The sequence below is a fragment of the Contarinia nasturtii genome, unplaced genomic scaffold (assembly GCF_009176525.2).
Source record: "Contarinia nasturtii isolate CC-2019 unplaced genomic scaffold, AAFC_CNas_1.1 Cnas_scaffold_2678, whole genome shotgun sequence".
NCBI classification, from domain to species: domain Eukaryota; kingdom Metazoa; phylum Arthropoda; class Insecta; order Diptera; family Cecidomyiidae; genus Contarinia; species Contarinia nasturtii.
In genome coordinates, this window is record NW_022199997.1 from 869,069 (window position 1) to 886,138 (window position 17,070).

Sequence of the window (17,070 nt, forward strand, 5' to 3'; positions counted from 1 at the left end):
AGAAAGCTCTTGAGTCACAAACGGCATGGAAATTGCTGTGTATGTATAACAAAAAAATTGCACCGAAAACGACGTTGCACAATAGAATAGTCACTTTTCCTCGCTCATTATAGTTGAAGATATGTTTTATTTTGCACGCGGCAAATGCGCAAGCTTTTCGACGACCAAGCTTATCATTGCCGTATTGCCGACTGTGTCGTCATTCTTTTCAATATTTCGGTTGCCGGGTTTTTCTCATACAAACACACACGCCGTGCACACAATACATACATTGCTATGCACAACAGCGTAAAAGTCATAATCATCATCATCATCATTGCCAACAGAACGTCATCATTTTTGCGTGAGTACGTACCGAACGGAATTGATCCGATACGGCCACAGGTTTTCAATAAAGTTTTTCATTCGCATTCAGTCAGTTTTCCCAACGCCATCAGCGCGAACGTATTTCAAATGAAAATCCAGTATTGGCGGCGATTCTTTTTTCTATTCAAATGCTTCTTTTTTATACATACATTTTTCTTTTTCTAAAAAAAAATCATTTTTTTATGTGCCATCGTTAAGTGAACCAATAATCATTTGAGATCATAGAAACTAGTTTGAATTTAGTGCGTGCGACCGATAAATTATGATTTATAATTACAAGAATCTACTGGATCTAAATGTGTAATATCATATCAACGTTAAATGGTAAATTAAGATGAGAAAAAAAATCGTTTTTTTTTGTACTTTGCAATCATGCACGTTCAATGAAAATGCAAAAAGTCGTAAAAGAAACTCGTTGAAAAAAAAAAGTGACAACCAATGCAAACAGAACAGCGTGAAATCTTGAAATTTTAATCAAAGAAGATATTTTTATTGCATTAATTCAAGTTTAATGATTCTGATGGGCAAATTCGATTTTTTTGTACACCAAAAAAAGTCCCTCGTCTCCTACTTGTGTGTGTGTATATGTTTGTGTTTTTTTTCCTCTGTTTTGCTTGTGCCGAAAGCATCTTAGCGAGATCGTTGTTGGAATGTGTGTGACGTAACATTTTCCCCATTGCTCACGTCATCGACACCCCGCCGATTATATTGTAGCGATTGTGTAAGCACACATTGTGCAATGTGTGCGACAAACTAAAACAATAGGATATAATGCATATGACTGAAAAAGAAAACCGAGCAAAATCGACCGATAACAGTAAAAAAAACGGAAATCACAGACTCTTTCTTTCATAAACACACATACACATAGGAAAAACCCTTCGCTTAAGAATCAGCGCTCGAGTTTACTGCGCATCTATGACGTCAATTGATGCTACGAATACAAGTGTATATTTATAAACATAAAATCGAACAAACATTTCTCTCTCTAACTGGCACATGATGCTATTTCAACGTTTTTAATGCTCTTCATTTCGACATCGTCGACTTATTTTTCACTCTCTGGCTTCGTTGTTACTAATAAATGTGAAACATAAGCGTGTAATATATCGTGAAAAAAAATGGAGCAAACACAAAGAAGTATTAATTTGTGAGCGCGGCTAATAAAATATCACAGAATCTACATTTGTACAGAGCAACAGCAATAGCACATATGAATTTATTGCCGTCGCAAAGGATTCGTTTTTAGTTTTTCGTGTTTTTAATTTTACACACCGAGAAATTACAAATTTTAAGCAATGTAATTCGTGTACGCGCTCTAACTATATTTATTTTGGTGTGCACATTGTCGCTTAATTTAACCACTTTTCTAATGTTATTGGAATCTCATAGTAAGACATCACACACCAAAACCTAGTTTTGCAATTTAAGTGAAAGATTGTGTTCTGTGTCAATTTTGCGTGAAATGCTTGTCTCAAAAATCGTCAACCACAAATATATGCATTAATCAAAAAACCAAAATCCAATTCGAATTTCACACGAGTGTTTCAGAAACAGAGGAAATGTACCTTTTTTTGCCTTGCTTCAATCCAAAAGCCACACACAATTGATCATGAAACGTTAATTTACACTTCAATTTAATTTTGATCGACTAATTATAATAACACGTTTAAAATGAATGTGCCTTTTGTTCTAAATAGTGAAATACGGGGCAAGAAAATGATAATTGCCAATTTTCGAATGTCATTAAACGATCAAACGAATTGTTCGTGATAACATGTACTATCGCCAACTCAAATGAACCGGTTGATTTCAATCTGAAATCCTTGTGTGACAGGACGGCTAATAGAAGCCGTCATATACAGAACTGCAAATGTGTATGTATATATATTTACAGTTGAAGAAAAAAAAAGTGAATGACATACAGAGCGTCAAGAAAACAAGACAAGAAAATTTCCCGTATGATTTTCTCATCAGTCGTGTTCAGTCTTTATTTATATTCGCTACTAGTTTAATGTTTGCACTAGAGCGAGCACAGTGTTACCGAATCAACGGTTCGACCCATCGAAGAAAGTATCGCTCAATTATTATATTTTCTGCTTGCATCTCACTAAATAAATAGTGACAAAGAGCCCTTCTAAATAATTTAATCGAAACTACAATAATTGTCATTTAATCATCACTTAAGTTAGTAAAATTTTACAATTCGAATGAACAAAAGGTGATTTATGCATTGTAAAGCAAGTGCTGTGTCGAAGGAAATGTAAAAATAAGTTGAAACTTGGTGTTACATGTGATTAGATAAAATCAGATTTTTTTTTTCAAATCGTTTGAAACCCATATGAAATTCTGCAAAAAAAAAAAAACAAAAGATAAATCTATGTGCTGCGATAGATAGAGTACTATACATATAGAGAAGGAGGAAAGAAAGCCAGTCGAAAAAAGTGTGTTCCTTTATTCAGTGAAATGTTTAAAAATAGCAATACCGTGCACATGAGAAGATTTTTAAACATACAATATCTATAAAGCGGCAGCCAGAAGTGTATTTATACGATTTTCACAATTTTATGCCTTTTTTCTTCGGTTTTTTTTTTGTCTTGTTTCGTTGTTTTTATTTATGTTCATTTGCTGTTATTTCAGTTATACGCGCTCTTCGTCTTTTCGCCTGTGTGATACTATTTTTCCTCTCAATTTGCTCTATTGCACTCAAATGTTACCAGATATCTCAATATTACGTACATTTGTAATAAACATTAGTACAATTAGAATTCGTGCAGACACTTCAGCGTAGCATTGGACTGCAAAAATAATAACAACACGAATAGAACAAAATATATGTGAAATTTATGTTTGCTTTTCGTAGTCTCAATCTTATCATGATAAAGTCACTAATAAATTGAAACATCATCACATTCATCAGTTTTATGTTTAAGTCTCAATCATACTTTTCAGTATATCGGCGCACAACCATTTGTCCGAAGCCGTATGAAATATTTAAAAAGAAAACTTCAATGGAAATGCATTCAATACGTCATGTGGATATAGGTAACCCGTACGCACTTCGGAAAATACGCACACCGCAACGGGAACGCACAGGCGTATATTTATTAATTCGGCTTTTGTGAGTAGTTCAAAAATAAAATCGATAAATGAGATTTACGGTGAACATGACCTACGACATTCTCTCTATTGCGCGACCCATTTATGCTATTGTACAGGCCTGTGTGTACCGTCAATTTTCTCCGTGCAATTCAAAATTAATACGCACTCTATTCCATAACAATTTACGAAGCGATTATTGATTTCGGCTACATGGACCATTTTACACCCAATTTAAATGTATAAACAAAATTCCAATGAAATTTCAATTTTCATCGAATCTTTTCACAACTCATTCATTTAATGAGATTTTTCTTGATAAATTGCAATTATTGTTTCGACGAAAAATATATCTTTCCAAAATCATTCGATTGCTTCATTTTTTTCGCTTTAAATATACACAATTCTAATGAAATAAATAAAAAAACAAATGCCAAGCCAAAAAAATCCGTACTCACGAACAAAAACCTTTCGACACAACGATTCAACGTACGACATTCAACAGACCATTTCTATGGTATACATTTTATCCACATTCAACACATTACGTTTATACGCAGTAGCTTGAGCACAATAAACAAGAGAAATAACACATCTCTGTACACAACGCCAAAAGTGCGTGTTTTGCACTTTGAACATTGCTATAATTCGCTGATGCAACGTATTCGCAATATTGATAACTGTCAAATGAAACGTTGGTTTAATCACTCTGGCCTCTCTTCAACATCAAATAAATCTTTCGCCTTTTACTAAAGATTTCTGTTTAGAGGGGCACTCAAATGAGTCTAATTCGAATTTTTTCTCGTCCGGACTTCTAGTCTGGACAATAATCTCTTTTCAAATATAATAAAAAAAACTTAACAAAATGTATAACAATTAGAATTTTCATTCAAATGGTAATAATAATTCTACATTTCTGCCTATCTCTCTGCAGGAAAATATAAAATTAGTTACAATGTAAATGCAACAAAGAAGACGTAAAAAATATACCAAAACAACAGAATGAATTCATAGTAAAAATCGAGCGTCTGAATATTTATATCGATTCTAGAAGTCTGAATTAGTTACAGAGAACGAAAACAAAATAAGAAGACTGAAAACGAAATACTGAAAGTGGAAAAAAAAACACACAGAAAACCTGAAAACAACAAACCACACACTCCAATTTCATGTAAAGTAAATTGACTGTAAGTAGAACTGGAGACAGTTAAACGGCTTTTGAAAATATGGCTTTGGTAATGTTGCCGTGTGATCTTCCTTGGTGGTCGAGCATATGTAAACGACTCACGCTGCTTCAACAAACTGATGATACGTACATGATTCTCGAAATTATGCTACGAATTCATGATCTATGCAAGTAAGAACTGATGTGTGATATTTTTCATAGTAAATTTGTGCACTTTTCATTTCGTGAAAATACTTTTATTTTCTTTCATTCTTTTAATGTGAATTTTACATTGAAATCAAATAGCGTCAGTCTTGATCCGGATGAAGATAAACGCGATGCAACCATATTTGAAGGTTTAAAATTTTTTATGCTCAATGAAATGACTGATGAAGAGTGCCAATACTTTAAAACGGTGACATTGTGCAATTTAGCAAAACGAGCACAAAGTTTAAAATCAGTTCGGCCGCCACGTGGACTCAGTTTCAGTTTGCAGCAACAACGTATGTGTGATAAAAAAAACATTCCCCGCAAATTTTTATTTAGACATCATTTTAGCATGTGTTTTGTTTTTTTAATTTTTTGCACATTTTTTTTTTACAGCGGACAAAGTAAAATTAAGTTATGATTTGGTAGCTGCACTTCTAGCCAACGCGTTTTTCTCTACATTTCCAAAAAGAACCGAAAAAACACATCCCACATTGCAAGATTTTAATTTTTCGTTCTTCTTTCGAAATTTAAATGAGTGAGTACCATTGATTGCTTTTGCTGCTTGGTCAATTACAGTGTAAAATTCATTGTTTACTTCATTTCCTTTCGTTCGCATAGACCGCATCAAAAGGTGAAATTTTTGAATTTTATAAAATATTTTGATTGGCTGGAAACACAAGCGAATTTAGCGGAAGCAAAAAATGTTGAATGTCAAAAAACAAAGGATTGTAACGATGCAAGTGGAGATGATACAAACAGTTACATGCGAGTGTCTAGAAAAGTGTTTAGCGGAAAACAATGGTTAACAATAGAAGATTGGCTTGAATGTTCCGTGCCGTTGTGTGCATTGGAAGTAAAGCACGAAGGTCGCATTGAACGATCCGATGACAATGTCGTGCAAACCGTTTTTGCCACTTCTCGTTTAGGTGGTGAATTTTTATCAAATGGCTGGTCTCAAGTATGTCATAAAATGCAAATCTATTACAAACAATGCACGTTTTTTTGTACAATCATATATTTTTTTTCTCTCTCGTTTGTTTGTTTTCAATTCACAAAGGAATGCTTAGAATTTTCACTATTTCCGGAGCTAATCTCAATTTTACTGTACGTCGAAGCGTTAGAAGATAATGAAGTTGTATTCGTAGAAAATGTCCGACAATTTAATCGTATTTTAACCGATTCGAATAAGCAACCGTTTTTGGAACGTTTAGATGAACCGAAAAAGGTTTGATGAAAAAAAAATTGAAATTCTTGGAATCGCAACGATATTTTTCAACGAAACTTTTAATTTTTCAATCAGGTTTCGGTTTGTTTGATGGACGCTGAAAATTATAGCGATTATCCTGACAGTCAATTTGAAGAGGACAATGTTTTACGTGAGCTGAACAAATGCTTACTTGCTTTCCGTCAAAACACAACCTGCCCAATAATTCCGAAAACCAATCAACGTATCAATCGTCGTTTAAATTCAATGCCATCAATCGAGAGTAGCCATGAGTCTGAATCGGTTATAGATAAAGAACGAAATAACGCGCAAAAAAGGTAGACATAAATTATTCACTTTTATTAAATATGCAAATTTCTTAAAATAGTTTATTGTTGTCGTGCTTCAGACTTTCACCGATTGGAGAGAGCGGACGAAATTCGCCAAAAGATATCACCCAAATCATAATTAGACAACCATCAACGAGTACAAAACGATCCAGCTATGATTCCGATCTCATTGCAAACAACATTGAAAAACGACGATCGTGGCTGGTGGCTAGTCCGATGGGTGGCAGTAGCAGTAAAGACGGAGGCAGTGTAGTGACAGGTTATTATTATTTAGTGGATCGAACTATTCAAAGCGATAAATTTGAAATTGGATTTTTTTTAAATATAAATGTAGGTCCAACTGCTTCGGGCAGACGCGGTCGTTTTATAGTATTAGGTTCTTCAGGTGAATGTTTGCCGGTGAATAGAATCACAGCAAAACGCCAATTATTTGCCAAATCGTCTACAAATCGAACCGACAGCAATAGCGTTTATTCAAGCTGCAATTCTAGCGAAGGAAATGAGGATGTTGGCGAAGAAATGTATTACAGTGCGAAAACCAGTTTTGATGATTTTGTAGAAGGTATATTGTAAGCCATATGGCTATGTAATTGAAATTGAAGATTTAAACTAAACAAACTTGCTTACAGTTTGGAATGATTCCGATTGTGAAAAATACGGCGAAACAACAAATAACGATAAGCACTATACATTCGCCGAAAAATTGCGAGATGCTTTACAACATTCGGATACACACTATACAGAAAGTACCGACGACAGCTACGCTGTTGATATCAGCATATCAGGATCGAGAACAGATGCAGACGAGGGAATTAGGTTTGTTAACTACACATACCCTTGGCTTGAATGTATAAAAACGTTGTTTTTATCAAACAGGATTAAACGTGGTGGAAGTCGTGGTTTTGTTCTCAACGATGACTCATTAGATGAGGGTTTTTACATGGAATCTATAAATCAAAGCCAAAATTGGCTTGAAAAATACGAACATAAATTTTCAAATGGTGAGCATGGCACGATTTTTTTAATTATTCAACCGCTAATATTGATTATATGACTTTATTTTGTAAATTTTCAGTGAATACCGTTAAAACTGATAACAATGCGAATTTAACAACAGATCAAAAGACAAAATATAATTACGAAGATGATTCATCTGAGTTCAGTTCGGAATTGGAAGAAGTTTACGAGCAATTTAGCAAATGGATAGAGGATCCAATTATAGAAGAAAACGTGGATAAGTTGGATCCGCGTGATGAAGCTGTTCTTAACTTTGCGAATTCATTGCTCAAACGTACACTAAGTGAAAGTTTTGTGGGAGTACCGCTGACAGAAGGTTGCATATCAAGTGCATGTGAGTTTTGTTTTTTTTTTTAGACAAGAAAAATCAAAAAGAAAAAATTCACATTATCTGATTGTATCACATAGGTATCCCCGCCGAAGAGAACTCACTACAAAATTACCAAGACAAGCAGAAAAACCGACAAATCATTAACGCACGGTCGCTAAGCTTAGAAATAGCAAAGCACAAACACCGAATAGCCGCGCAACTGGTAAGGAAAAACAATTCTCGATTGCGTTTTTGTTTGAACTAGGCATTCAATTCTCTTTTCAACGAATTTTTCGTTTCAACAATACACACTCAATTTATGGCACAAATAAAATCAATTTAGAAAGGCAAAGATTGGTGTATTTAAAAACGTATCAAATTTCGTACTACTTTTTATTCAATGAAAAATCATTCAATCAATCTCAATGTGCCATCATCTTTTTTTTTTGAAAATCAATTTATACGCAGAACGATTTAGTCGATATCTTGGCAAAAATTATAAAACGCTATCTAATCACAACAAAAGCAAAACTGTCAACGTTACCAAAGCAATCAATGCTGATCACCAACAATTGTAACGATTGTCCGAATAACGAGTTTCCATCGAAATCCATTGCAAGCATTGGTCGTGAAAATGAAATGCGATCAAGAAAAAAACGACCATTGCAATGGTCGATAACATCACATCAAAGTCAACAAATTGTTAACTGTGATGTAGTCACAGTGAAGGTAAATAAATGCACACACAAAAAATGTCAATTGTGGTTTTTCTTTTGCATTCCTAATCGACCACGTTCAAAAACAAAAATCAAAGCGTAAAATTAAGTTCATTGACAATGCTTTGTGATTTCAAGTATGATGCATACGGAATGGTGTTCGCATTGCTGGTTCTATTATAAATTGCTACTGTTGCTTTCGCGCGGCCGCTCATCCCATAAACCATTTGGTGGATAAAATTTCTGTTATCCAAATGTTGCCCATTGTATATAAACGCTTTTGTAAAACGCATTGAATTGTGGAAAGGGATTAAATGACAAAATTCATTGCCATTGAAAATCGAATACATTTTGATATTGGCTTTGAATTTACCGAACTTTATGCGATAGAAAGTGAATGATGTGTTTCGTTGAATTGATTTTTGATCAATACAATTTTGATAATATTGTCTTGATGAGTTAGAATGGTGAATAGAACATGTTAATTAAATAAATTATTCATTGTTTCGAATTCAGATTGCACAGATGAATAAAAACCGTCTCACCAAGAAGGATGGCATTGCACCGGTCAGCACTGGAAATTGGGGATGTGGTCAGACGTCACATGGTGATGTACAACTGAAGCTGGCCATTCAATGGATGGCTGCCAGTTTGGCCGGTTTGCCGCTATTAATTTACAATACATCAGGTCATAAAAAATTAGCAAAGGTAATTACAAATACATAGCTGCCACAATAGAGTTTTACCGAATTTTCACATGAAATTGAATCACATACATTTTCTATTGGATCGTATTTAGTTGGACACCGTGTGTCGTGTATTGCTAGACCGCAAAACAACTGTTGGTGAACTTGCAGCCGCAATTCTCGAACATGCCAAAGACATTTTGGAATATGATGATAAAACAAGTGATGCGACAATAGAAACATCGGATAGATGCTTTTTTGAAAAATTGATTGGCATTTGATGTCATCCGTAGATATTTATAAATTATTATTTTTCTTTCGTTTCGATTGATCGGTTTCTCTTTTTCTGATATTGAAACATTTATATACTGAGACTCAGAAAAGCAATACATTTTACACCATTCATAGGTAAATTTATAATTATACTCTTTTTGACAAAAACTGACTTACTCTCGTCACACACACACACACACATATATTTATATTTTCCCAGTAAAACGTTTTTTATAAGAATGATGTGAAGCATTAATTTTCAAGAAGCATTTTCTTGAATTTTAACCAAATGCTGTAGGTCGAAGAAGTTTAGGTAGAAACTTTATTATTTAGTTTGCCTTTGAAAGAATTTCAAATGTTTATTGTCACACATTTTTTTGTAAAGTATCTCCTCGAAACGCATTCATTTTTTGTCCCTCTAATTATAAGATACGTTCATTGTTTCATTTCATTCAATTTTATACCGCCTGAATTGTTTTTTTTCTCAAAGGATATGGATAAAAGTTCAAAACATGCAACAATCAATATTTATATAATATACGTACTATAGTCTTCCTTTTCAGTAACTTTCTTCAGAACAAATGAAAAAAAAAATTCTACTAAGCCCCCACATGTTATTCCAAATGTGAAACAAAAAATAATATTTATGCAAATTGTAAGAGACACGTTTTCTAGGCGAGTTTTTAACTCTTATCTTCTTTTATAAATGTATTCGGAGTGTTTTGAAAGAGCCTTTGATGTTATAAAAGAAATTTGCAAATCAACTCATGTAAAAAAAGAATTTCTAATACTCAATATACATATATACATACATAAAAATCATATACCATAAAACCAGTGTAAAATTGTGTTTGAATTTTTTAGATTTTCATTAAGAAAGCCAAATGGAAGTTCGAGAATAATTCAAAGTACGGTAAATATCATTTCTGGATGGCCGGGAACTTCGAAGCGACGATACTTATAGACGAAGCAAAGTGACTAAAACTATGAGTAAACATTTTGTTCGCATGGTCGAAATTCTGGAGCGAAATATTTAAGGCGTTGCTTTACTTTACTTTCGGAGCAATAAGCCACGCCCACATACACACACTTCATAATTTTTGTCTCACTCACCCGCTTTGCTCGATGCTATGATTCAATATTATTTATTTTTGACCGCGTGCACACGCGACGCAGTTGAACACTTTCTCTTTCATGTGCGCCTCGCGCAAAGCGTCAAATCGCGCGCGCTTTACATCCACATGGATTTGTGTGAATATATGTAAACTATAAAGCAAAGACGAGCACGTAGCAAGCAACTCTCATCGACCACCCAACCCAACCCAAGCCAACCGAACCAACCCATTCCATTGCACGTTAATGCATACCAAACACAATCTAAATCGAACGAAATGAAACATACCATGTAGCGAACGCTGCGAAACGCGAACGAAATGCGCTTCGTCTTCGCTAGTTTGATTTCGAATAGATTGCATTTCGTACAACCACTGTATAGATATATGTACGACTAAATTGACGAGATAAGCCCATAAAAATAACTTGTTTTATGCTTTCAATTCGCAGTAGTTAGTCGTTTTGGAATACATCCAAAGAGTCAAAACTGAAGAGCACGATGAAAAATGAATCCCTATGGATTCATTCAACTTTTTTTCATATATGATTGAATCGTAATGCATAACGTTTTTTTTTCTCTTTCTAGAATTACGAAAAAGTTTGAAAGTCAGACGAACTTAAACTTACCACAGCGATCTGTATTGATTTGTGGTACTATTGAGATCTTGAACTTACGGTCAAATGATCGAAAACAACAAATCTACAGAGAGAAGAGAGAAAGAACGCATATAAGTCCAAGAATTACTTTGCATTTCAAATCAGTACTTCTCTTCAATGTGAATCAATCCCAAGAATCAGTCAGGGAAAAAATATACAAAAGAAAGGCACAAAGATTCAAAACAAGCTGGCGAATATACGTGGTCGTGAAGTTTTTAAGTACTCTCAAACGAATATATGTGTATGTAAAAAAAAATAACAAGAACAAAAAAAAAACGAAAATGATTTATGCACACACAGAGTGGAATCAGCTGTAAAGAAGAAAGATATTGAAGAGAGAAAGAGGAAGAAAGAACGTTCGTTTGCTCACCAAGACGCCTGCTAGTCGAATGTGAATGTGTTGATGTTGTGCAATGGCATCAATGCTCGCATTGTCCAAACCGAATGTCGGTGCGGAATCCGCACCACATACCGTCACCACGTACGGACCCACATTATTCAGAGTAGTATGGTATGGTTACGTTAACATGACTAAATTCATATGAAATTTCCGCATGCAAAGAATATTTTGACGGGTGATGCCGTTCACATATTCGTAACCAATTTCGTTTTGGCTATTCCGTATTGTTTTTCACACGGAGAATACTCTTCTCCGTCTCATTTGCCCTGCCGGCATTTCATTTCAGAATCACCAAACAAAACATGTACAAAAGACGCGTATCGCTATTACTATACAAATTTCGTATTCGAAAATTATATATGCTGTTGCTGTTATTTTAGCGTGGTACGCTTTGCTGTTTCTTCATTTTTCGCATTCAAATCCATTCTGCGCACGAATTGTTACTATTAGTTCTCTTTATAGCCTCAGTGTTTTTGGCTTTATTAACATCGCTGAAACGCTGCGCGCATGTTTGTCAACAGCAGATATATATGAAAGTATATGTTCATATGAGGAACTGAAACACTAAAACGTATATATCCGTGATGCCCATGACTCTTTTTTTCATTCTTCGTTCCTATGAACACCACACACTTTCCTCTCTCGCTTGCTCACATATGCGACACAAAGCGTTTTCGTGCACAACTCGTTTTTTTTTAGTGTGTGGCGCGTAACGTCGTGCGATTTGCTTCGCATTGGTCGTAGTACGATAGCTCCGACGTCATTTTATGATGTTCAGTTGAAAACGAGTCTTAAACCGATACGCAAGTGTTTCTATGAAACTAGCGATGTAAGAGAATTTTTTTTTCCAAAAGGAAAATACACTTTTGAACTTTTTTTATCTACTTTTGTTTAGTTTGCGTAAAGTTCTTTTTTAAGATTTAACCAAAATGATATATTAGATAGATTTGCGAATCATATATCAAATGATTGGTGTAACTTGTGTTTTAAAAAGATGTGTGGATTGTTTAGAAAAAAGATATAAATTTCTGAAGCAATTTAATAACGCACAATGAATTAGAGTGAATGTGCACTTCTTGTTTGAACAATTTTCGGTGTGCAAATAAAAACGACGCAATTGGTCAACATAACATTTGATCTCCTCAATCAATCATCCAGTTTTTCGGTTGAATGAAATAATTCTAACAACAAAAATCATTTTTATAACAAAAATAAAAACCGAAATTACAAATTTTAACAAGTGACAAAAAAAATGTTGAGTGAATTTTGAATTTGGTTGCTTTATGGTAGTTGGTGAGAGAATTCAAGAGGTGGTTAACTTGTGAGAAGAAGGATTTGTAAAGTGAAAAAAAGATTTCGAAAGTATGTGGTGTTGTGTAAGTTGCTTTTTGTGATTGGGGTAGAAGCAGAGATTCATCAGAATAATTCATTTATGAAGAAATAAAATTACACCCAATTTTGTGGATTACTTTGGTACAACAAGACGCATTTTTAAATATTTAATCGAAATTCAACGATTGCAGACTATTCAACAGAAACTGATGATTTAATCAATTTGAAAAGTTTCGACAAGTAAGTGTTTTTGTGCAAACTAAATTATTTGGAATATTTCCAAACATAAAGCGAAATCGGCAAAATTTGTTAGATTGTTTATACGTATACTATATTGTTATTGTACTTTGCTGTTAATGTATTTTTCTTCAGTTGAAAATCTCCTGCTATTTGCTGAACCATTTTTCTTGAGAATTCCTTTTTTATCTTCTTCTTGCACTTTCCAATTTACTTTTGATTTTTTTGTAACATCAGGCATGAGATAGCCTTTTTTCCAAACACAAAACCAAATATAAATTGATTCACAAAAAAACAACAAAATACTTTTTCAATGGTTAAAAAAAAAAAAAGAAGGAACGACAAAGATACGTACGGATTTTATCAGCTGGTGCATGTGTACACAATCAATGTACGCATATAACGCTACGGCAGCAGTTCATCGTAACGTTTTGCCGTCGGCACACATACTTTTTCGTATTTCGGTACTTTTTCTGTGTTTTTATTTTTGCTTTTGCATGTTTACAAATTTTCATCTATCTCTAAAACTTGATTATTATGCTTACATTTACGGCAATTTTTTTTTGGAATTTAATTATAGGTCTGCAAAATAACTTATATATGAGTAATAAAAAATACATTCAACGTATAGTATGGTGTAGTATTTTCTAAAATGGAAACAACTAGAAAGCCGCATTTTGTTGTCAGTTCTTTCCTTGGCGAAATGTAAACTAGCATATGAATCGAAGCAAATCAAATGCACTATATCGATTTGTACCCTATTATTCATACACCCTGTTAGCATGTGTCAAGTGGAGGATAAAAAAGAGGTATTAAATGCAAAAAAAAAAAAAAAGACTAGGTATGATTGGAATAGAGTGACAATTTCATTTGCTAATAGCATTTTTGAAAAGGTGGTATATTTTTGTAAATATCACCTTTGCCAAATTTGTAATTATCCTCTTTGAACCCTCCTCGTGTGTGTGTGTTTTATGTATAATTATGTTCAGCATATGCAGTACATGCATAGGTGCATTGTGCTCTAAATGGAAACCGTATATGCATGCACAAAATGCGATTGCTGTATATATAATTTATAAACACGATACTCACTCATCATAAAACTTCGAACATTAAGCAGATCAGAAATAGCAACCCTATATATTCCGTATAGTTGCTTTTAGTATTTAATTGCCACATCATTTTCAGTTCACCTTGTGCTTTGAAATTAAAAAGCATCCTGATTGACTGGAAGCAACACATACCAAACAAAAAAAAATAATAATAACGAAAGAAAGAAATAATAACAACATCAACAGCATAACTTATATTTTGTGTGTTATACAGCATGGGATGTGTAATAGACACTTTCGATTCTAATCTAGATTATAGCGTTCCAGTTCTGCCAGTTCAGTTGGGAACCGTTAAGAGAGAGAGAGAAAGCGAGCGAGCTTGGGCATGGAGAAGGGTAGAACGGAATGCAAAACAACGATTTAAATTTAAATTACACCGAAGCACATGCAAAGCTAAACGAGCAACTTATGCACTTGCATTCACTTTAATTCCGTAATCGCATTCAATGAAAAACTTTACATAGCGAAAATAATTTTTTGGTTTACTCACGAGCATATCGAAATGGACAGAAATGATGCCGTGCAACATGCATATGTATTGTGTGTATCGGTGTGCTTACGTGAATGCTAGTGTATCTGTGTGCAAGCATAAATTATGGAAATAAATGCATTTAAATGCGCATAATAACAAAAGCGCTAAGGTTAGTAGACCTTTTGAAGCAAAATATTGCAACAAAGGAGCAGCAGCCCTCAAAATATTTTATGTCATGTTTTCAATCGAATTAGGATAAGTCGCACATCAATCGTTTGTATATTAAATAATTCACAAAACAGTATAGTATACAACGAAATTTTCACATGGATTTTGTTTATGAAAATTTAAATGAAATTCGCTCGGTGTAAATTCAAAATTGATTATGATTACTTTACATTGATTTTTCCACTGAAGTCACTGAAAAACCCATTAGAGATTGACTTACATCGCAAAGCCAATTTGATATTCACCAGAGACCCAATAGGAACGAAAATAATAACGATAAAAAAATCGAGTGAAATAATCTACATTGTTAAATTCAATTACTCTGTGTATTTCTTGTCATTGTTTTTGGTGTGCATACAAAATGCAAACAAAAGAAAACACATCGAATAAAAAACCGAAACAAATGTACTGAAGACAGAAAAATAATCAACCAAACTTTTAGAGAAAGAGAGGAAGATAGCAAGCGAAAAAAAAATTAAGCGAAACACAGATAAAATTGTTTGGCTTTGTAAAAAAAATATACCTATCTACACCACATATATGTGTATGAAAGTTGGTTTTGTGATTGTGATGCGACAAATGCATTTTAGTGTATCATACATATTCGCTCATACATAATTTATATGTTTTTGTAGTCGTGCGGCAGGCAAAACGCAGATGAATGACTTTACAGTCGACTGGCATCGAAGAACGCCAAGAAAAAGAATATCATTTATACTGTTGAATTTGACTTTCATTCAAATCAATGACAAAAGAAAGAAGATGAAGATGAAAAAATACGCATTTGGAGTTTATTATACATACTGTCATCCAGAGTTTTCTACTCGATACGAAAATGTGATGAAGGTCATCGATATTCATTGCATTGTATGACTAAACAATAGGCAAATCCGATGTCACACAAACAATCACAATGTGGTGTACTGTTTTTTGCAACAATTTTTTTCTCTTACCATCACTCTGCACTCTATGCAGAAAAACGGAAATGGATGCAGAGAATAAGGAGTGCCACGAATCGATTCGTTTCTGACATTTTCTCATTTAATCTTATTACAAGAGCCAAATGTTTATGAATTGTTATCACGTTGAATGTAGCAACTGCACGACCGCGTGAGCTTTCACTTTCCATTATTTCCAATTCATCCGTGGCAATTGACATACCATACGGCGTACATATTTCTTAAAACCACACACAAAAAAGGAGACGCTGGAGACGCTCATTAAAATACATAAAATGGGAAAAAAAGGAGAGAGAAAAACGATAAACGTCATGAAAATAAAGTCTAGCATATTATATCTTGCCCTCTGCCAATTTTTTTTTCTTCTTGTTGAATGTGTCGAAACGATGTGATGTTTAATGAATCGAATGCGAAAGAGAAAAAAAATCACAGAACATATCGAACGATGAAGGGAGAAAATGCATTGGATTTCGTGGAAATAATCATTTGAAATGGGAAAAAATGTGAATATTTTAACATTTGCTTCCTTCCTTCCGTGCAGACAGATGGAAATGATGATTGAAACGACCAAACCTTGACTGTGTACTTTCAAATTGAGACTGACGAAATGAACTCAACAAGAAAAACGCTTCGTACACTATTTATGCCTGTCTAGTGTCACGTCAATTATTTAGAATCGAATTATTGTTTTTGCACATTTTTCGTATTACGGTTTATTGATGTCAATCGAAATCTGTGTTTGTCACATTTCGGATTAACTCTATCAGTCGAGAGAATTCAACCTTTTATGCGTAAGAGAGAATGAGAAAAGAAATTTACGTAATAAATTATTAATTGTCACTTATTCTATTGATTTGATACTGTGAGAAATATGGGGAAAAAACACCAAACACACAGCATTACGGTATTGACGAAATAAATCTTTTGAAGAGAACATTGTATATGCCGTATCGCAGATTTTGGTTTTCGATATTAGTATTCGGTTCGAAGAACCACAAAACTGTGGTTTAATGTTTTGGTTTTCAAATGATACACATGCAATGCGAATCAGAATATGAAGTGATGGACCCTTGTGCAAAACAAATGACTTGCTCAACTGCTGATAATAATAATTGAAGTGATGTCAGATTTTTTGTATAAAAAATAGCTTTTCCGTGCAGTCGA

General features: G+C 33.9%; 2 protein-coding genes and 1 non-coding gene across 13 annotated transcripts in view; all 3 read left to right on the forward strand.

Annotated features, from left to right (window-relative positions):
* The first annotated feature begins 299 nt into the window (after positions 1–299).
* LOC116348888 lies at positions 300–10,173 on the forward strand. Of its 5 annotated transcripts, none has more exons than XM_031780085.1 (15): positions 300–347; positions 4,400–4,822; positions 4,937–5,133; positions 5,234–5,375; positions 5,459–5,798; positions 5,898–6,065; positions 6,141–6,382; positions 6,454–6,653; positions 6,729–6,956; positions 7,024–7,210; positions 7,271–7,395; positions 7,470–7,745; positions 7,820–7,944; positions 8,954–9,145; positions 9,237–10,173. In XM_031780085.1, exons 2-15 carry the CDS (start codon positions 4,692–4,694, stop codon positions 9,402–9,404), a joined length of 2,721 nt encoding a protein of 906 aa, XP_031635945.1. In that variant the 5' UTR covers positions 300–347; positions 4,400–4,691; the 3' UTR covers positions 9,405–10,173. The 5 variants fall into 5 exon arrangements, with proteins under 5 accessions (XP_031635945.1, XP_031635940.1, XP_031635943.1 ...); XM_031780080.1 differs by lacking the exon at positions 300–347 and adding an exon at positions 475–690; XM_031780083.1 differs by lacking the exon at positions 300–347 and adding an exon at positions 1,623–1,757.
* On the forward strand, positions 4,170–4,291 carry LOC116348949. Its single transcript, XR_004201868.1, has one exon. It is a non-coding gene; the product is annotated as a U5 spliceosomal RNA (small nuclear RNA).
* Positions 10,174–12,454: 2,281 nt separating the features above from the next.
* The window catches only part of LOC116348920 (protein winged eye), a 76,835-nt gene continuing 72,219 nt past the window's right edge, over positions 12,455–17,070 (forward strand). For 5 of the 7 annotated variants that reach the window (XM_031780130.1, XM_031780131.1, XM_031780132.1 and 2 more), the window contains exon 1: positions 12,456–13,138. The gene's annotated coding sequence lies outside the window, so the exon portion shown is untranslated. Of the gene's footprint in view, positions 13,139–17,070 lie in introns of all 7 variants that reach the window. The other 2 variants (XM_031780134.1, XM_031780137.1) reach the window with 2 other exon arrangements.

Excerpts from the sequence above, each read along its gene's own strand:
- LOC116348888 (XM_031780085.1), top strand. The coding sequence starts at position 4,692 with ATGGCTTTGGTAATGTTGCCGTGTGATCTTCCTTGGTGGTCGAGCATA. Across the intron at positions 6,654-6,728 it reads CGGAGGCAGTGTAGTGACAG|GTCCAACTGCTTCGGGCAGA; the intron begins GTTATTATTATT and ends ATATAAATGTAG. Across the intron at positions 9,146-9,236 it reads GTCATAAAAAATTAGCAAAG|TTGGACACCGTGTGTCGTGT; the intron begins GTAATTACAAAT and ends GATCGTATTTAG.